The sequence below is a fragment of the Pristiophorus japonicus genome, chromosome 8, assembly GCF_044704955.1.
Source record: "Pristiophorus japonicus isolate sPriJap1 chromosome 8, sPriJap1.hap1, whole genome shotgun sequence".
NCBI lineage: Eukaryota > Metazoa > Chordata > Chondrichthyes > Pristiophoridae > Pristiophorus > Pristiophorus japonicus.
In genome coordinates, this window is record NC_091984.1 from 160,734,602 (window position 1) to 160,756,676 (window position 22,075).

Consider the following 22,075-nt stretch of genomic DNA (forward strand, 5'->3'; position numbering starts at 1 on the left):
GAGAGTGTAGAATACATGCAGTTAAGGGGAACATAGGTAATTACACGAGGGAGAAAGCAATGGAAGGGTATGCTGATAGGATTAGATGAAGAGGGTTGTGGGGAGCCTTGTCTGGAACATAAACACCAGAAAAGACCAGTTGGGCTGGATGACCCGGTACGGTGTCGGGCCCGGTGCGGTGCCGGGCCCGGTGCAGTGCGGGGCCCGGTGCGGTGTCGGACCTGGTGCGGTGTGGGGCCAGTTGCAGTGCGGGGCCCGGTGCGGTGTCGGGCCCGGTGCAGTGCGGGGCCCGGTGCAGTGCGGGGCCCGGTGCAGTGCGGGGCCCGGTGCGGTGTCGGGCCCGGTTCAGTGCGGGGCCCGGCCCGGTGCAGTGCTGAGTACCAGGAAATCTACGCTGAGTTAGCTGCTCTTGGTCAGGCCTGTGGTTGGGGCACAACACCATAGAAACCCAGTCATGATCACACAAAACTGACCCACTCCATAGAAACCCAGTCGCGATTGCACAGAACTGACCCACTCCATAGAAACATTGTCGCGTTCGCACAGAACACAGATCCAAGTGTGGATGGATCAAAAGCTTGGCAGTGAGGACTTACCCTGTAGGGAGGCCTGATCTGGCTGGGGTGAGGGCTCACAGTGTAGTAGTTTTCAGGAGCGTAGCGTTCCCGTGGCTCTGCGATGTAGTTGGTGACTGCAGAGGGCGTGTCGACAGGTATCGGGCTGTTTCGCATGTCCTCCCTCGGGTAAGACTGTGGAGGGTGGTACACCCGGCGCCCATCGTAATGCGGCGGGTACATGCCCGACACCGGCTGTGCCAGTGGGTACTGCTGAGGGCCAGAGTACTGAGAGCTTCCCATCCTCTCCGGAATGTAGGGTGGGTAATGGTCCTGGTACTGGAGAGTTGAAGGGGGCATGGGGGGTTCTGGCACATTGCTGGCCCGTCTGTAGTGTGGCAGGTAGGGAGTCACAGATCCCGAGGAGTGGTGAGAGTAGTAAAGGTCTGGGGAAAAAAGAAGGAAAGTTCAGCAAAACATACAACCTGGCAATAGTTTACAACACGCATGTGGATATTGTCACAAACGATCTAATCGAGAGGTTCGGGGGGGGTTTATATATCGAATAACAGATACCCGGGAGTGAGTTACAGGCTGGAATCTAATCGAGGGGCTCGGGGGGGGGTTTAATATATAGAATAACAGATACCCGGGAGTGAGTTACAGGCTGGAATCAAATCGAGAGGCTCGGAGGGGTTTAAATATAGAATAACAGGTACCCGGGAGTGAGTTACAGGCTGGAATCTAATTGAGGGATTCGGGGGATTTATAAATAGAATAATAGATATCCGGGAGTGAGTTACAGGCTGGAATCTAATCGCGAGGTTCGGGGGGTTTATATATAGAATAACGGATACCCGAGAGTGAATTACAGGCTGGAATCTAATTGAGGGGTTCGGGGGGTTTATATATAGAATAACAGGTACCCGGGAGTGAGTTACAGGCTGGAATCTAATTGAAGGGTTCAGAGGGGTTTATAAATAAAACAGATACCCGGGAGTGAGTTACAGGCTCGAATCTAATCGAGGGGTTTGGGGGTTTATATATAGAATAACAGATACCCGGGAATGAGTTACAGGCTGGAATCTAATCGAGGGGCTCGGGTGGGGGGGGGGGGGGGTGGTTTAATATATAGAATAACGGATAACCGGGAGTGAGTTACAGGCTGGAATCAAATCGAGAGGCTCGGAGGGGTTTATATATAGAACAACAGATACCCGGGAGTGAGTTACAGGCTGGAATCTAATTGAGGGGTTCCGGAGTTTATATATAGAATAACAGGTACCTGGGAGTGAATTACTGGCTGGAATCTAATCGAGCGGTTCAGGGGGTTTATATATAGAATAACAGGTACCCGGGAGTGAGTTACAGGCTGGAATCTAATTGAGGGGTCCGGGGATTTATATATAGAATAACGGATACCCGGGAGTGAGTTACAGGTTGGAATCAAATCGAGAGGTTTGGAGGGGTTTATATATCGAATAAGATACCTGGGAGTGAGTTACAGGCTGGAATCTAATTGAGGGTTTCGGGGGGGTTTATATATAGAACAACAGGTACCCGGGAGTGAGTTACAGGCTGGAATCTAATTGAGGGGTTCGGGGGATTTATATATAGAATAACGGATACCCGGGAGTGAGTTACAGGCTGGAATCTAATCGAGGGGTTCTGGGGGTTTATATATAGAATAACGGATACCCGGGAGTGAGTTACAGGCTGGAATCTAATTGAGGGGTTCAGAGGGGTTTATAAATAGAACAGATACCCGGGAGTGAGTTACAGGCTCGAATCTAATCGAGGGGTTTGGGGGTTTATATATAGAATAACAGATATCCGGGAATGAGTTACAGGCTGGAATCTAATCGAGGAGTTTGGGGGATTGTATATAGAATAACGGATACCGGGGAGTGAGTTACAGGCTGGAATCTAATCGAAGAGTTTGGGGGATTGTATATAGAAAAACGGATACCCGGGAGTGAGTTACAGGCTGGAATCAAATCGAGAGGCTCGGAGGGGTTTATATATAGAATAACAGGTACCCGGGAGTGAGTTACAGGCTGGAATAAAATCGAGAGGCTCGGAGGGGTTTATATATAGAATAACAGATACCCGGGAGATCTTGACCCGAGGGGTCCCACCTGAAACCCGACGGCACCTCTGGCAGTGCAGCACTCCCTCAACACTGCATTATGTGTTGGAGTGAGACTTGAACCCACAGCCTTCTGACTCAATGAGCCAAGGCTGATACCTCGGACATTTTCTCTGATTTGTGCCTTCCCTGATTTTGCCGATGAGTTTCTGCCGGAGATATTTTGGGAGCCACCAGGCTTTATTTGAGCACCCTCCCAATTTAGGGATCCCGTGCAGCCCATTAGAAAGGTACAACTCTACCGAAAACAGACGGGAATGAACCCCCGAGCCTGGGGTGTGGGTCAAAATCTGTGGTCGATTCGGATGCGTCTCCAAATGGATCTGTGGTCAATCTGTTTGAACGTTAATCACCCAACACATCTCAGCGGCAATGAAGACAGAGAATGCTGAAAATGCACAACGACCTACAGGAGAAAGGACAGGGGAACGTTTTGGATCATTCATCAGAACAGGCAAGTTCCGATGGAGCGTCCCGTCGAGCCACGAGTCTTGTCCTTTCTCCACACTCTATGTTTAGTGACTAACCGCAGCACCACCTCGTGGTCACAGTGCAGAACACAAGAGAGAAACACTGATTCGTGTCGGCAACATGAGAGAGTACTGCAGCAGGAGAGGCTTCCTATAGTCCACCCGGCACGTCCCAAAAACTATTGTCCCTCCATTGCCCATTCCCCAATATCAATACGACCATCTGCCGCTACCATCCACCTGGGTAGATTGATCCACATGTTCTATAGTTACATCTTTCTGTGCATCTTGAACCTGCTGTGGCTGAACCAGATTGTTCTCAACCTTGGTGTCATATTTGACCCTGAAATGAGCTTTCGACCACATATCCGCAGCATAACTAAGACTACCTATTTCCACTTCCGTAACATTGCCCGTCTCCGCCCTTGCCTCAGCTCATCCGCTGCTGAAGCCCTCATCCATGCCTTAATTACCTCTAGATTTGACTATTGCAACGCACTCCTGGCTGGCCTCCCACATTCCACCCTGTGTAAACATGAGGTCATGCATAAAGGTCATGAGGTCGGCTGCCCGTGTCCTAACTCGCTCCAAGTCCCGCTCACCCATCACCCCTATGTTCGGTTAAGCAACGCCTCGATTTCAAAATTCTCATCCTTGTTTTCAAATCCCTCCATGGCCTCGCCCCTCCCTATCTCTGTAATCTCCTCCAGCCCCACAACCCTCCGAGATATCGGTGCTTCTCTAATTCTGCCCTCTTGAGAATCCCTGATTATAATTGCTCAACCATTGGTGGCCGTGCCTTCTGTTGCCTGGGCCCCAAGCTCTGGAACTCCCTCCCTAAACCTCTCCATCTCACTTTCCTCCTTCAAGATGCTCCTTAAAACCTACCTCTTTGACCAAGCTTTTGGTCACATAAAAACACAGAAATCTACAGCACAGAAAGAGGCCATTTTGGCCCATCATGTCCATGCCGGTGCTAATTTCTACTTATGTGGCTCGGTGGCAAATTTTTATCTCATGATACTCCTGTGAAGCGCTTTAACATAAGAAATAGGAGCAGGAATAGGCCATACGGCCCCTCGAGCCTGCTCTGCCATTTAATACGATCATGGCAGATCCGATCATGGACTCAGATCCACTTCCCTGCACGCTCCCCATAACCCCTTATTCCCTTATCGGTTAAAAAACTGTCTATTTCTGTCTTAAATTTATTCAATGACCCAGCTTCCACAGCTCTCTGAGACAGCGAGTTCCACAGATTTACAACCCTCAGAGAGGAAATTTCTCCTCATCTCAGTTTTAAATGGGTGGCCCCTTATTCTAAGATCATGCCCCCTAGTTCTAGTCTCCCCCATCAGTGGAAACATCCTTTCTGTATCCATCTTATCAGGCCCCCTCATAATCTTATATGTTTCGATAAGATCGCCTCTCATTCTTCTGAATTCCAATGAGTAGAGGCCAACCTACTCAACCTTTCCTCAAAAGTCACCCCCTCATCCCCAGAATCAACCTAGTGAACCTTCTCTGAACTGCCTCCAAAGCAAGTATATCCTTTCGTAAAAAAGGGACGAGGTCTTACGAGACGAACTTAAGGAGCTAGGAGCTAAATTAAAACGTAGGACCTCAAAAGTAGTAATCTCGGGATTGCTACCAGTGCCACGTGCTAGTCAGAGTAGGAATCGCAGGATAGCTCAGATGAACACGTGGCTTGAGGAGTGGTGCAGCAGGGAGGGATTCAAATTCCTGGGGCATTGGAACCGGTTCTGGGGAAGGTGGGACCAGTACAAACCGGACGGTCTGCACCTAGGCAGGACCGGAACCAATGTCCCAGGGGGAGTGTTTGTTAGTGCTGTTGGGGAGGATTTAAACTAATATGGCAGGGGGATGGGAACCAATGCAGGGAGACAGAGGGAAACAAAATGGAGACAAAAGCAAAAGACAGAAAGGAGATGAGTAAAAGTGGAGGGCAGAGAAACCCAAGGCAAAAAACAAAAAGGGCCACTGAATATAAAGGGGCTGCAGGAGGGGTCAAAACTAAAAATCATGGTTTAAAAACTAGTATTAAAACACTCTACCTAAACGCACGCAGCATTCGAAATAAAGTAAATGAGTTGACGGCACAAATCATTACAAATGGGTATGATTTGGTGGCCATTATAGAAACGTGGTTGCAGGGTGGCCAAGACTAGGAATTAAACATACAGGGGTATCTGATGATTCGGAAAGATAGACAAGAAGGAAAAGGAGGTGGGGTAGCTCTGTTAATAAAGGATGAAATCAGGGCAGTTGTGAGAGACGATATTGGCTCCAATGAACAAAACGTTGAATCATTGTGTGTGGAGATTAGAGATAGTAAGGGGAAAAAGTCACTGGTGGGCGTAGTTTATAGGCCCCCCAAATAATAACTTCACGGTGGGGCGGGCAATAATCAAGGGAATAATGGAGGCATGTGAAAAAGGAACGGCAGTAATCATGGGGGATTTTAAACTACATATCGATTGGTCAAATCAAATTGCACGGGGTAGCCTTGAGGAGGAATTCATAGAATGCATACGGGATTGTTTCTTAGAACAGTATGTGACAGAACCTACAAGGGAGCAAGCTATCTTAGATCTGGTCCTGTGCAATGAGACAGGAATAATAAACGATCTCCTAGTAAAAGATCCTCTCGGAATGAGTGATCACAGTATGGTTGAATTTGTAATACAGATTGAGGGTGAGGAAGTAGTGTCTCAAACGAGCGTACTATGCTTAAACAAAGGGGACTACAGTGGAATGAGGGCAGAGTTGGCTAAAGTAGACTGGAAACAAAGACTAAACGGTGGCACAATTGAGGAACAGTGGAGGACTTTTAAGGAGCTCTTTCATAGTGCTCAACAAAAATATATTCCAGTGAAAAAGAAGGGCGGTAAGAGAAGGGATAACCAGCCGTGGATAACCAAAGAAATAAAGGAGACTATCAAATTAAAAACCAATGCGTATAAGGTGGCCAAGGTTAGTGGGAAATTAGAAGATTGGGAAAATTTTAAACGACAGCAAAGAATGACGAAGAAAGCAATAAAGGAAAGATAGATTACGAAAGTAAACTTGCGCAAAACATAAAAACAGATAGTAAAAGCTTTTACCGATATATAAAACGGAAGAGAGTGGCTAAAGTAAATGTTGGTCCCTTAAAAGATGAGAAGGGGGATTTAATAATGGGAAATGTAGAAATGGCTGAGACCTTAAACAATTATTTTGCTTCGGTCTTCACAGTGGAAGACACAAAAACCATGCCAAAAATTGCTGGTCACAGGAATGCGGGAAGGGAGGACCTTGAGACAATCACTAGGCGGGTAGTGCTGGACAGGCTAATGGGACTCAAGGTAGACAAGTCCCCTGGTCCTGATGAAATGCATTCAAGGGTATTAAAAGAGATGGCGGAAGTTATAGCAGATGCATTCGTTATAATCTACCAAAATTCTCTGGACTCTGGGGAGGTACCAGCGGATTGGAAAGCAGCTAATGTAACGCCTCTGTTTAAAAAAGGGGGCAGACAAAAGGCAGGTAACTAGAGGCTGGTTAGTTTAACATCTGTAGTGGAGAAAATGCTTGAAACTATCATTAAGGAAGAAATAGCGGGACATCGAGATAGGAATAGTGCAATCAAGCAGACGCAACATGGATTCATGAAGGGGAAATCATGTTTAACTAATTTACTGGAATTCTTTGAGGATATAACGAGCATGGTGGATAGAGGTGTACCGATGGATGTGGTGTATTTAGATTTCCAAAAGGCATTCGATAAGGTGCCACACAAAAGGTTACTGCAGAAGATAAAGGTACGCGGAGTCAGAGGAAATGTATTAGCATGGATAGAGAATTGGCTGGCTAACAGAAAGCAGAGAGTCGGGATAAATGGGTCCTTTTCAGGTTGGAAATCGGTGGTTAGTGGTGTGCCACAGGGATCGGTGCTGGGACTACAACTGTTTACAATATACATAGATAACCTGGAAGAGGGGACAAGAGGGGACAGAGTGTAGCGTAACAAAATTTGCAGATGACACAAAGATTAGTGGGAAAGCGGGTTGTGTAGAGGACACAGAGAGGCTGCAAAGAGATTTAGATAGGTTAAGTGAATGGGCTAAGGTTTGGCAGATGGAATACAATGTCGGAAAGTGTGAGGTCATCCACCTTGGGAAAAAAAAACAGTAAAAGGGAATATTATTTGAATGGGGAGAAATTACAACATGCTGCGTTGCAGAGGGACCTGGGGGTCCTTGTGCATGAATCCCAAAATGTTAGTTTGCAGGTGCAGCAGGTAATCAGGAAGGCGAATGGAATGTTGGCCTTCATTACGAGAGGGATGGAGTACAAAAGCAGGGAGGTCCTGCTGCAACTGTACAGGGTATTGGTGAGGCCGCACCTGGAGTACTGCGTGCAGTTTTGGTCACCTTACTTAAGGACGGATATACTAGCTTTGGAGGGGGTACAGAGACGATTCACTAGGCTGATTCCGGAGATGAGGGGGTTACCTTATGATGATAGATTGAGTAGACTGGGTCTTTACTCGTTGGAGTTCAGAAGGATGAGGGGTGATCTTAGAGAAACATTTAAAATAATGAAAGGGATAGACAAGATAGAGGCAGAGAGGTTGTTTCCACTGGTCGGGGAGACTAGAACTAGGGGGCACAGCCTCAAAATACGGGGGAACCAATTTAAAACCGAGTTGAGAAAGAATTTCTTCTCCCAGAGGGTTGTGAATCTGTGGAATTCTCTGCCCAAGGAAGCAGTTGAGGCTAGCTCATTGAAAGCATTCAAGTCAAAGATAGATAGATTTTTAACTAATAAGGGAATTAAGGGTTACGGGCGGGTAAGTGGAGCTGAGTCCACGGCCAGATCAGCCATGATCTTGTTGAATGGCGCAGCATGCTCGAGGGGCTAGATGGCCTACTCCTGTTCCTAATTCTTATGTTCTTATGTTATGTTCTTATGAAACCAAAACTGCACGCAGTATTCGAAGTGTGGCCTCACCAATACCCTGTACAACTGCAGCAAGACTTCTCTGCTTTTGTACTCCATCCCCTTTGCAATAAAGCCCAAGATTCCATTGGCCTTCCTGATCACTTGCTGTAACTGCATACTAACTTTTTGTGTTTCATGCACAAGTACCCCCAGGTCCCGCTGTACTGCAGCACTTTGCAATATTTCTCCATTTAAATAATAATTTGTTCTTTGATTTTTCCTGCCAAAATGCATGACCTCATACTTTCCAACATCATATTCCATCTGCCAAATTTTTGCCCACTCACTTAGCCTGGCTATGTCCTTTTGCAGATTTTGTGTGTCCTCCTCACACAGTGCTTTTCCTCCTATCTTTGTATCGTCGGCAAACTTGGCTATGTTACACTCAGTCCTTTCTTCCAAGTCGTTAATATAGATTGTATATAGTTGGGGTCCCAGCACTGATCCCTGCGGCACCCCACTAGTTACTGATTGCCAACCAGAGAATGAACCATTTATCCCTACTCTCTGTTTTCTGTTCGTTAGCCAATCCTCTATCCATGGTAATATATTAACCCCAACCCCGTGAACTTTTATCTTGTGTAGTTTGGGACGTTTCACTACTTTAAAAGACGCTACATAAATACAAGTTGTTGTTGTTGTTGGTTCTGGAGCTTGTGGTAATCTCGAACATACCACACGAACTGCAACGCTTCAAGACGGCGGCTCACCTCCGCCTTCTCGAGGGCAATTAGGGATGGGCAATAAATGCTGGCCATGGCAGCAACGCCCACATCCCATGAACGAATAAAAAAAGATTATCTGGGATCGATTTATCCATTCCCTCAAGCATCCTTGACCAATCTTTGCCCTTGGCCTTTCATTCTCCAGGTAAGCAATCCCTGGCTCCTCATAGCTCAGACGCCCGAGTTGGTTGCCCTTCTCCCTGATGGAGACCCTCGCTGTAGGACTGTGACCAGAGTTCCAGAGGGGGCTTACAGAGACTCGTTGCCCTGGGATTTGGGCTCAAGCTGTCTGGTTGCACACCTCAGGAGCCGGTGAGCGTTGCTCTCTCCTGTCGTACACGGGACTGATAGTCTCAGCGCGCTCTCCGCCAGTGATCCTTCCCCACCCCCATCCCCCCCCCCCCGATCTGTAACACAGGCCTTATGATGATGAGCAGAAATTTTCTCCAATTGAACATTGGGGAAGACCGAAGCCATTGTTTTTGGCCCCCGCCACAAACTCCGTTCCCTAGCCACTGAGTCCATCCCTTTCCTCAACTTCTGTCTGAGGCTGAACCAGACTGTTCGCAACCCTGGTGTCATATTTGACCATGAAATGAGCTTCCGACCATGTGGCAGGGGGGGGGGGCTACTCACTCGGTGGATACTGCGCCGGTTCATAGGAAGCGGCGGGACTCCGTGGGTCCTGGTAGTACATGTCCGGCTGCTGGGCAGGGGGGTACATTTGCGATCCCCGTGGCACCATCTGAATCTGCTTGGAGACTGGCATGGGTGGCAGCTCGGCACTGATCCGTGACGGCACAGAGAGGACGTTGATGGGCAAGGCACCGAGGGAGCTCTTCTGCGGCATTTCCATCCTGCTGAATGACAGGGGAGAAAAGAGTTAGTTTGAGGCAACGCTGAGAGATCCACTTAGACACCAGAGAGCGAGAGGAGGGAACGTAGGAATGCTCCACCAATCGATCAGATCATGGCTGATCATTACCTCACCCCCAGTTGCCTGCCTTTGCTCCACATCTTTTGATACCCATGTGCAAATAAAATATCGGCGAGCCTGGTCCTTTACAGAGACATTTTGGTCACAACTCAGACTCAGTTCTCGTCCCAGATCTTAAAATGGCCCCCATGCCTTACATGGCCAATTTAGTCCTTTAGGCCGAGTCTGCAGTCCAGCAGATGACTGCAACAAGCCTAGTGGGCCTCAGCTCTTTCGTGAGAGCCAGTACGGGGAAACGGTGACAGACCAGGAGGCTGAGGCCAGTACCCTGGTGGGGTTGTTTGCTCAGTGCGTGCTGTTTATTTGTATGTTGTAGGTTGGCTTTAGCATTCGGAGTTGGGGTTGGAGGCATGTTGTCGATCCTTGAAAGAGGGTAAGTCTGAGGGGGTGGGGTGGGGTGGGGAAGGGGTGCGTAGGGTTTTGGAGAAATGGGGATGGTTAGCAGTGGATCAGAGCTGACATCTGCACAGCTCCCTCTGCGTTACCCATGGAAACCGCTGTTGATCACTCCTGTTGTCACTAAATGCTCCTGTCTTCTAACATGAAACCTTTGTGGTGGGGGGAGGGAAGGATGACCCTATGATTGGGGCTTGTGTGGGGCGGGGGGGTTGACAGAAGTTTGATGGCCCTTTGAATGGCCTACTCCTGCACCTATTTTTCTATGTTTTCTATGTCCTTGCCAGAAATCCCAAGGGAAATAAAATATTCAAGACCAGTACCAAGGATAAACTTCTGTCAACCACCCGCCCCCCCACACACTCATTACTGCCCACCACTAGCTGAGAGAAAAAGTAAGGAAGACCCAGCATTTATACAGCCTCACGAGGTTCCAAAGTGCTTTACAGCCAGTGGAGTGTAGTCACTGTTATAATATGGGAAAAGCGGCAGCCAATTTGCCACACAGCAAGCTCCCACAAACAGCAATCAGATAATGAGCAGATAAACTGTGTTGGTGATGTTGGTTGAAGGATAACTCCCCTGCTCCTCTTCTAACTAGTGCCATGGCATCTATTCATAGAATCATAGAAATTTACAGCGCAGAAGGAGGCCATTTCGGCCCATCTTTTCTGTGCCGGCTGACAAAGAGTTACCCAGCCTAATCCCACTTTCCAGCTCCGGGTCCGTAGCCCTGTAGGTTACAGCACTTCAAGTGCACAACCAAGTACTTTTTAAATGTGGTGAGGGTTTCTGCCTCTACCACCCTTTCAGGCAGTGAGTTTCAGACCTCACCACCCTCTGGGTGAAGAAATTTCCACTCAAATCCTTCTTCCAAATCCTTTAAATCTATGCTGCCCGGTTGTTGACCCCTCTGCTAAGGGGTCCCCTATTGCCGTGAGGTGACGGTGCTGAGTCTTTGGCTCGAACCGCTGCAGTCCTTGTGGTGATGGTCCTTATTACTACACTTCATAATGATTCTTTGCTGCTGCGTCGCCTCAGAAGTTGCCAAGAACTAACCACAACGTGGGACTGCAGTCACATGCAGATCAGACCAGGCAAGGTCAGCAAGGCTCCTCTGTCTGGGTGCTTGCAAAGGCCAGCTGCTAACTCATAAATTACCAGATTTATTGAATCCAATTTCATAACTTGTCACTGTGGGATTTGAACTCACGACCTCTGGGTTACTTAACCAGTATCGGGGTACAGTATTGCGACGGTTCTAAGAGCATATGAATTAGGAGCAGGAGTCGGCCATTTGGCCCCTCGAGCCTGCTCCGCCATTCAATGAGATCAAGGCTGATCTTCTGCCTTAACTTCACTTTCCTGCACTGTCTCCATATCCCTCGATTCGCTTAATATCCAAAAATCTATCGATTTCCATCTTGAATATACTTGAGGACTGAGCCTCCACAGCCTTTTGGGGTAGAGAATTCCAGAGATTCACCACCCTCTGAGTGAAGAGGCTTCTCCACATCTCAGTCCTAAATGGCTGACCCCTTATTCTGAGACTGTGACCCCTGGTTCTAGACTCCCCAGCCAGGGGAAACATCTTCCATGTGTCTACCCTGTTAAGCCCTGTCAGAATGTTCTTGATACGTCCTTACTATACAGTATAAATGCACACGAGGCCCATGCTTGAGAGGTCAGTCTGTGACCTGTCCTTTATTCCTTAGCACTCAAGTGCAGAAAGTGGGTGGAGCTTTCCCTTTTATATCTGAAGGTCTAGGTTAGGAGTGTCTCCCACAAGTTCACCACCTAGTGGTCAGTGTTCTCACGGTGTACAACTTAGGTCAGTTTATACATGGGTTTCAATGCTGGTTGAATACATGACATCACCTCCCCCCCAAAGTCTTATTGGGATCACAGGTCGAGTCTCTCTGGTGGTTTATGCTCACTTGTAGAGCGCCTGAGTTGGGGCTCCGGTTGTTGGGCGCTGGCCTGAGTGTCTGCTGTTTGCGGTGCCTCAGGCCTGTCCATACTGCCCACAGTGACTGGGCTCTGCTCCCTTTGGTTCCTGTGGTCGGTCACCTGTGGTGGAGTGAACTCTACATCGTGTTCTTCCTCTGCTTCTTCCACATGTTTGATCCACATGTTTGCGGCAGATTTGTCCATTGGTAAGTTTAACTACCGGAATCCTATTTCCCTCTTTGGCAATCACAGTGCCTGCGAGCCATTTGGGCCCTGCAGCGTAGTTGAGGACAAAACAGGATCATTTACATCAATACATCGCGCCCTCACATTCCTGTCATGGTAGTCATATTGTGACTGGCGCCTGCTCTCGACAATTTCTCTCATGGTGGGGTGTATAAGGGATAACCGGGTTTTGAGCGTCCTTTTCATTAGCAGCTCTGCGGGTGGAACCCCTGTGAGCGAGTGTGGTCGGGACCTATAGGCCAACAGGAGGCGTGATAAGCGGGTTTGTAGGGAACCCCCTTGGATTCTGAGCATCCCCTGTTTGATTATCTGCACTGCTCGTTCTGCCTGGCCGTTTGAGGCCGGCTTGAATGGTGCCGTTCTAACATGGTTAATTCCATTGCCTGCCATGAAGTCCTGGAATTCAGTGCTTGTGAAGCACGGCCCATTGTCGCTGACCAAGATGTCCAGTAGACCGTGGGCGGCGAACATTGCCCGTAGACTTTCTGCCGTGGCAGAGGATGTGCTTGAATTTAAAATGTCACACTCGATCCATTTGGAGTAGGCGTCTACTACAACCAAAAACATTTTCCCCATGAAAGGACCTGCGTAGTCCACATGGATGCGTGACCAAGGCTTGGCGGGCCATGGCCAGGGGCTAAGGGGGGCTTCCCTGGGCGCACTGCCCAGCTGGGCACACGTGCTGCACCTGCGAACACAAAGTTCCAGATCTGCGTCTATCCCTGGCCACCAAACGTGTGACCTGGCAATTGCCTTCATCGTGACAATGCCCGGGTGCCCATTATGGAGTTCTCTGATGAACACCTCTCTGCCCATCTGGGGCATGACTACGCGATTTCCCCACAGTAGGCAATCGGTCTGAATCGAGAGTTCATCCTTGCGCCTGTGAAATGGTTTAAATTTCTCAGGGCATGCCCTGTACGTGGCTGCCCAGTCCCCATTCAGGACACATTTCTTGACTAGAGACAATAGCGGGTCTCTATTTGTCCAAACTTTAATCTAACGGGCTGTCACGGGTGAGCCTTCGCTTCCGAAAGCTTCAACAGCCATGACCATCTCAGCAGCATGCTCGGTAGCCCCCTCAGTGGTGGCTAGTGGGAGCCTGCTGAGTGCATCGGCGCAGTTTTCGGTGCCCGGTCTGTGCCGAATTGTATAGTCATAGGCGGCTAACGTGAGTGCCCACCTCTGTATGCGGGCCAATGCGTTTGCATTTATGGCCTTGTTGTCGGCCAAAAGGGACGTTAGGGGCTTGTGATCCGTCTCCAGCTCAAATTTCCTGACAAACAGGTTCTGGTGCATTTTCTTTACCGCATATACACATGCGAGCGCCTCCTTTTCTATCATCCCGTAGCCCCTTTCTGCCTGGGACAGACTTCTGGAGGCATAAGCTACCGGCTGTAACTGACCCTTGGCATTGACATGCTGCAACACACACCCGATATCATAGGACGACGCATCGCACGTTAACACAAGTTTTTTTACATGGGTCATATAGCGTTAACGGATTGTTGGAACATAACAAATTGCGTGCTCTATTAAAAGCCCTTTCCTGGCTGTCCCCCCAGACCCATTCGCGACCTTTGCGTAGGAGCACGTGTAGCGGCTCTAGCAGCATGCTCAATTTGGGAAGAAAGTTACCAAAATAGTTCAGGAGCCCCAGGAATGAACGCAGCTCCGTCGTGTTACGGGGTCTGGGTGCTCTCTGGATCGCTTCCGTCTTGGGACGCAGTAGGGCTGATCCCGTCTGCGGCTACCCTCATCCCCAGAAATTCTACCTCTGGAGCTAGGAAGACGCATTTCGCCTTTTTCAGTCGCAGCCCTACCCGGTCCAGTCTGCGTAGCACCTCCTCCAGGTTGTGGAGGTGTTTTTCAGTATCGTAACCCGTAATGAGGAGGTCGTCCTGAAAAACCACTGTCCCTGGAATCGACTTGAGGAGGCTTTCCATATTTCGTTGGAAGATCGCGGCGGCCGAGCGAATCCCAAATGGACATCTGTTGTACTCAAACAACCCCTTGTGTGTCGTGATGGTGGTCAGCTTCTTCGACTCACTCGCCAGCTCCTGGGTCATGTAAGCTGAGGTCAGGTCCAATTTTGAAAAAAGTTTGCCACCGGATAGCGTCGCAAAGAGGTCCTCCGCTCTCGGTAGCGGGTACTGGTCTTGGAGTGACACCCGATTGATGGTGGCCTTGTAATTGCCACATGTCCTGACCGACCCATCCGCCTTGAGCACCGGCACAATCGGGCTCGCGCAGTCACTGAATTCGACAGGCGGTCCAATTCACCTTCTATCTTTTCCCACATCACGTACGGCATCGCTCTGGCCTTGTGGCCTGGCGTCCGGGTTTATGTGAATCACTACCTTGGCCCCCATGAAAGTGCCAATGCCGGGCTGAAATAATGAGTCAAATTTGTCCAGGATCTGGGAGCATGATACTCGCTCCACAGAGGAAATTGCATTGACATCGCTCCATTTCCAGTTCATGACAGCAAGCCAACTCCTCCCCAGTAGTGCGGGACTGTCCCCTGGGACAATCCAGAGTGGCAACCTGTTCTCCGAATCTTTGTGGGTCACGACTACCGTGGCGCTGCCTCGCACCGGAATGATCTGCTTTGTGTAAGTCTGTAGCTGTGCGTCAATCGGCGATAATTTTGGCCTCCTAGCCTTGGACGCCCACAACTTTTCGAACTGTTTGATACCCATCAGGGACTGGCTGGCTCCCGTGTCTAACTCCATTGGTACTGGGATGCCATTGAGGAGCACTTTCATCATTATCGGTGGTGTCCTGGTGTATGAACTGTATACGTGCTCCACATGAACTTGCTGAACTTCAGCTTCCAGCAATTTCCCCCAGCGTTCATTTCTGCAATTTCTGCAGGTATTTTGCTCACCTCTGCAAACTCCGGCTGAGTGTGTGCCTCCACGCCTCCAGCATGAGCTGCGGTTTGAAACAAAAGGTCCCTTGCCAGTCGATCGTCCCTGACTGCCCCTGTTATTGCCCTTGAGTGCACCATTAACAGGTGTTGATGGCCCCATTACTGGCCGTATTGTCCCTTGCAATGGCATGAATCGCCGTTCAGCTTGCCATTGTCTCTGTCGAACTCCCCCTTTGGGTTCGACTACATGTTGGGGCATGCCCGACTGCCCTTGTATGCCTGGAGAACTGTGTGCTGCTTTAACAATGTTGAATCTCTGTCCCAAGCATTCCTTAACACAGTACTTCTCCGTCTGTTCTGCTCGTGGCCATGCTCGCGTGGTTTAAATCCCAGTTTCTTGTCGCCATTGATACGTCCTTACTATACAGTATAAGTGCACACGAGGCCCATGCTTGAGAGGTCAGTCCGTGACCTGTCCTTTATTCCTTAGCACTCAAGTGCAGGAAGTGGGTGGAGTTTCCCCTTTTATATCTGAAGGTCTAGGTTAGGAGTGTCTTACGCAAGTTCACCACCTAGTGGTCAGTGTTCTCACGGTGTACAACTTAGGTCAGTTTATACATGGGTTACAATGCTGGTTGAATACATGACAGTTGTATGCTTCAATGAGATCACCTCTCATTCTTCTAAACTCCAGAGAATATAGGCCTAGTCTACTCAGTCTCTCCATAGGACAATCCCCCCATCCCAGGAATCAGTCTGGTGAACCTTTGTTGCACTCCCTGTTACTGGACTAGTAATCTCGAGGCTTGAGCTCATAATCCAGAGAAACAAGAGTGTAAATCCCACTTAAGACAGTTTGAGAATTTTAAATCAGTTTTTAAAAGCTGGTCTCAGTAAAAGTGACCATGAAGCTGTCAGATTGTTGGAAAAACCCATCTGGGTCACTGATGTCCTTTCGGGAAGGAAACTTGCCGCCCTTACCTGGTCTGGCCTATCTGTGAGTCCAGTACCACATCATTGGTCTCTGACGTGGCCTAGCGAGCCACTCAGTTGTATCAAACCGCTACAAAGAATACGGACTGTGGGAGCAACTTCACTACAGCGGTTCAAGAACACGGCTGACCAGCACGTTCTCAGGGCAATGAGGGATGGGTAATAAAATACCTACCTTGCCAGCGACGCCCACATCCCGAGAATGGGAAAAATAATCAATAGGCTACTGTAAGTGATTAGTGTGGGTTGGGGTGGGGAAGTTGCTGACATTTGGAGCTGGGACACGTGCTCGTGTGAGTGTATGTGGGGTAGGGGTTTTTCTCAAGGTGCTGGTTTTTGCTCATGAAACACTGGTGGTATGACTAAAGTCAATGATTTGGACAGGCTTTGTTGGCCTGCTGAACCAGGTTGTGGGATCCTTGCAGCGCAGATTCACCAGAATTATACCTGGGATAAAAGGGTTAAATTAGGACAGGTTGTATGGACTAGGCTTGTGTTTCCTTGAGTCTTGAAGATTAAGGGGTGATTTAATTGAGATGATCAAAGGAGTTGATAGGATCGATAGGGAGAAATACTTTACCTCTCCCAGGAGATCACATTGCTCCAGTTAGGGTGGAGTGTAGAATGTTTCAGTATAAGGGGTGTGGTAGCTGTGTGAGGCGGACTGGTTGGGCTGGGTGCTCTTTGCCTTACCGTCATTGTTCATGGGTTTATATGTAACCTTTAGGGCTGCTGACCGAGGGCCATACGGCTTTTTGTCGGCCAGCGTGGACACGATGGACCGAAATGGCCTCCTTCTGCGCTGTAAATTTCTATGTTTCTATGTTTAAACTATTTCCTCTGGTGGATGAGTCCAGAATAAGGGGGCATAACCTTAAAATTGAGCTAGGCCTTTCAGGGTTGATGTCAGGAAGCACTTCTTCACACAAAGGGTGGTGGGAATCTGGAACTCTCTCAAAAAATGGGACTGGCTGAGGATCAATTGAAAATTTCAAAACAGAGTGATATATTTTTGTTAGGCAACGGTATTAAGGGATATGGAACCAAGGCGGATAGATGGGAGTTAAGATGCAGGTCAGCCATGATCTAATTGGATGGTGGAACAGGCTCGAGGGGCTGAATGGCCTCCTCCTATTCCTATATAACCATGCCACTGGTTCTGCGCTTGATTCACACAAGACTCGATTCAGCCACCCGGGCTCGTGAACTGCCGCTGTCTCTCGGTCTGTTCCTTTCACTTTCACCTCTTTAAAAATCACAGCTGAAGGGATCGGCGTGTAGGAACTAGCTCGTTCTCTAGATCTCTCGGTAGTACAGTTTTGATCTCCTAATCTGAGGAAGGACATTCTTGCTACTGAGGGAGTGAATCGAAGGTTCACCAGACTGATTCCCGGGATGGCAGGACTGACATATGAAGAAAGATTGGATCAACTAGGCTTATATTCACTGGAATTTAGAAGAATGAGAGGGAATCTCATAGAAACATATAAAATTCTGCCGGGATTGGACAGGTTAGATGCAGGAAGAATGTTCCTGATGTTGGGGAAGTCCAGAACCAGGGGACACAGTCTAAGGATAAGGGGTAAGCCATTTATACCGAGATGAGGAGAAATTTCTTCACTCAGAGAATTGTGAACCTGTGGAATTCTCTACCGCAGAAAGTTCTGAGTCCAGTTCGTTGGATATATTCAAAAGCGAATTAGATGTGGCCCTTACGGCTAAAAGGATCAAGGGGTATGGAGAGAAAGCAGGAAGTTGCATGATCAGCCATGATCATATTGAATGGTGGTGCAGGCTCGAAGAGCTGAATGGCCTACTCCTGCACCTATTTTCTATGTTTCTATGTCAAAGGTTTTAGGAGCGATTTCTTTACACATGGTGAGAATGTGGAACTGGCAGCCTCGTGGAGTGGTTGAAGCAGAAAGCACTGAAGGAGTTTAACGGGAGGCTTAAGTCAAACATGAAGGAGCAGGGAAGAGAGATAGGAGAGCAGGGTGAGAAGAGGTCATTAGAGTGGGAGGAGGCCCATGTGGAGTATAAATTCCAGCATAAACCCGTTGGGCTGAATGGCCCGATTGTTTGTTGTAGATTCTGGGTAATTCCAGGGCTCAGAGTTAATGCGACAAACTTTACAAAACACAAGCTGTTTAGACGTGACTACCTTTGCACAACTTTCCCTCATGTGCTGGACATCTAACACGACTGTTGCTGACTGCAGGAAACAAGTGAATGAAGGTGGCATGCTGAGTATAGGACAAAGAGGACCAAGGTAGCTCTGGCTCTTGAAGGGACAAGCCAATGAAGTACTTTTAAAGTGTAGCCATTGGTGTAATGTAGAAAACGCGGCCTCCAATTTCCACACAGCAAGATCCCACAAGGAGCAAAGAAATAAATATTGGTCCGGGATACCTGGAGAACTCCTCTGCTCTTGTCGTGTTTCCCACATTACAGCAGTGGCCATGGTTCAAAAGTACTTCATTGGCTGCAAAGAGTAAAGGGATCTACTCAGCTGCGTGACTTAACCACTACAGATGGAAGGGAGCCACTGCAGAGGAACGTTTGGACAGCAGCTCCCCACTTGGATCACTTGTGGGATGCATAGGGGGGAGCATCATAAAACTAAAAGAACACAAAGAGAAAGTGGAGCCTGGAATTGGGTAAGGAATCTGGCAGAAAGCATGTCTCCCACAGAAACTGCAGTGCCACATCTCTGGTAACCTGTCCCTCAACCCCCTTTCTCCTGCGCCACACCGACTCACCATTCCACTCACACTCACCATGCCAGGAAACGCTTACACTGGCAGTCCCATCACAGTGGGGGGAGTTATGCTTGAACCGTATAAAACACTAGTTAGGCCACAGCTGGAATACTGCATGCAGTTCTGGTCACCACATTACAGGAAAGATGTGATTGCACTGGAGAGGGTACAGAGGAGATTTCCGAGGATGTTGCCTGGACTAGAGAATTTTAGCTATGAGGAAAGATTGGATAGGATGGGTTTGTTTTCTTTGGAACAGAGGAGGCTGAGGGGAGACCTTATTGAGGTGTATAAAATTATGAGGGGCCTGGATAGAGTGGATAGGAAGGACCTGTTTCCCTTTGTGGAGGGGTCAACAACCAGGTGGCATAGATTTAAAATAATTGGTGGAAGGTCTAAAGGGGATTTGAGGGGAAATTTCTTCACCCAGAGGGTGGTGGGGGTCTGGAGCTCTCTGCCTGAAAGGGTGGTAGAGGCAGAAACCCTCACCACATTTAAAAAGTACTTGGATGTGCACTTGAAGTGCCGTAACCTACAGGGCTACGGACCCAGAGCTGGAAAGTGGGATAATCCTGGATAGCTCTTTGTCGGCCGGCACGGACACGATGGGCCGAAATGGCCTCCTTCCGTGCTGTAAATTTCTATGGTTCTATGACGTGCTCGGACCCACAGCACGCAAGCTGTTTATATTTGTGCCAGGATCTGAGCAAATGTTCACCACCGACCCCTCCGCACCCCCACATAGCCGTGTCCTCAAATCACTAAACTTGTTCGCTAGCTCCCTGTAAATGCCCGCACCGACTTTTATGCTTACACTCTTGCTCCATTTCAAATGAGCGCGTTCATGCCCAGCTCTGGTGGTTCCCTGAGCTCGCAATCACCCCCAGAAACCTACCCTGCTCGCTATTCTCCCATTTGATCGATGTCAGCTATTTTCTGTAAAACAAATTTAAATGTTTCAAAGGAGCTAAAAATAAACTTACCTTATTGTACAGGTTGTGTAATGCATAAATGATTGATAACAACTTATTCTTATGTTTTATTAAACACTTACGCAGGTAAAAGCAGGTCTTATGCCTGCTTTTACCAGGTGTAAGAATTTCACGGGCATTCGCCAGGCAGAAGATGTCCTTTTCCCGGGGATGGCAGATCGCAAGTTCCGTAACTTACGCGGCCCGTACGTGCCCTGGGGGCTGCAAATTACAGCCCAATATCTGGTCATTTATTTTTTTGCGGTTTGTAGGATCTTGCCAATTCTACATTACAGCAGTGGCTATACTTCAAAAATTGCTGCATTGGCTGCAAAGTGCTTTGGGATGTCCTGATATTGTGAAAATGCGATATAAATACAAGTTCTTTCTTTTAATGGTTTTGTCTATGTTTGAATTGCCCCCTGCAATTGCTGAGTGAGAACGATAGTTTCCAACATCCTGACTAAAAGGCGGAGGGAAGATCGGCAAAGCGGTCATGATCAGAGGTGACGGTGCTAACTCCCGCCCCCTCGGTGACTGGAGCAGGGGATGGGCTCTGTGGCTTTTACCAGCCCCAAGTTAAGAGCACCTTACATTGAAGATAAAGAGTTTCCTTACGAGTCAGGTGGAGATCCCGACACCGATCCCGGCGCACTCATGCTCATGTCGCCCATCTTGCCCGGCTTCATGGCGATGTCGTAGGCGCAGTCGGTCCCGCGGGAAATCAGCTGCGCGATGCTGCTGCTCTGTGCCACCATGCCGTTCTGAATTGGCACGGGCTTCGTGCCAGCCTCCAAGGAGCCCTCGTCCGATAAGCTGTTGGACGTGACCGACATCACCCCTCCGACCTTGCTGAGTTGGGTGAGGGACTGGCTGAGGGGTCGGCCAGCTGCTAACCGCTTGTTCCGCATGCGAAATCTGGAGGGGAGAGACGGCATCGAAAGGTCAAACGGGGGAGGGGCAACTGGTCGATTGGGGGAGGGGCCACTGGTTGAACAGGGGAGGGGCCACTGGTCGAACGGGGGAGGGGGGCCACTGGTCGAACGGGGGAGGGGGGGCACTGGTCGAACGGGGGAGGGGGGGCACTGGTCGAACGGGGGAGGGGCCACTGGTCGGCAGCTCAACACGTCAGCAGGTGATCTGAGCCACCGAATGAGACTGGCTCTATCAGTGTCAGGGAGATACAGTCCGGGGGGGGGGGGGGGGTGGGGGGAGGGGGGGCAGTGCCAGGGAGATAGAGTCGGAGGGGGGGGGGGGCAGTGCCATGGTGATGCAGTCGGGGTGGGGCAAACATTTCTGGCCCTGAAAACTTCAGCATGAAATAGTTTACCAGGGCCTCTCTGTAGTGAAAGGTAGGAATATTGACTGCTACTCCAATGGCAAGTCTCTATTACTTGAATATCTAGGTTCAAAGTTGTGGCTTCTCACTGATTTATTGTCTCCGGTATGGAGTAGAACTAAGGTTACCATCCCCAGCACTGTCCTGGAGCCTGTTGCACTTAAAGACTAATCTCTCAGGCACTGCAGCAAGCAAAATCCTGGGGGCGGGGAATCATAGGGCCAATAAAAGATATAATCGGAGATAGGAAAACAGGCTATTTTACTACATTATAGGCGCTATTTAATGCATTTGTTGTTGTTTGACTGAGAGTCAAGAATCCTATAATCAAGTAACGAAGAGTCTGATCGCGCTCCGATTGGCGGGGGAAACCGATGTGTCACGAGGACGGACATGTCGGGCGACCAATGGCGGGAGTGTGGGGGCGGGGCAATTGGAGGTCATGTGATGAAACCTCCAGGAATACACCCAACCAGGGTTGGCAACCCGAAGTAGAATTCCTTTTCGTGATGTGAAGCTACAAGCTGTTGTTGGGAAACCAGTTCCACAGACAATATAGCCTCAAATTGCAGCATTGAAATGATGACAACATTTTTCATTGTAAACCATTAGCATTGATCTCACCAGGAGCACTGTTGGATAGCTAT

General features: G+C 48.9%; 1 protein-coding gene across 7 annotated transcripts in view; it reads right to left on the reverse strand.

The window, feature by feature from the left end:
- Positions 1 to 22,075, reverse strand: part of LOC139268787 (roquin-1-like) — a 395,945-nt gene that overhangs the window by 64,099 nt on the left and 309,771 nt on the right. For 4 of the 7 annotated variants that reach the window (XM_070887480.1, XM_070887481.1, XM_070887482.1 and 1 more), the window contains 3 exons: positions 20,708 to 21,007; positions 9,539 to 9,762; positions 597 to 1,000 (listed from right to left, as the gene is read on the reverse strand). In XM_070887480.1, the coding sequence (XP_070743581.1) occupies positions 597 to 1,000; positions 9,539 to 9,762; positions 20,708 to 21,007 (928 nt within the window). The remainder of the gene's footprint in view (positions 1 to 596; positions 1,001 to 9,538; positions 9,763 to 20,707; positions 21,008 to 22,075) is intronic. The other 3 variants (XM_070887483.1, XM_070887486.1, XM_070887485.1) reach the window with 3 other exon arrangements.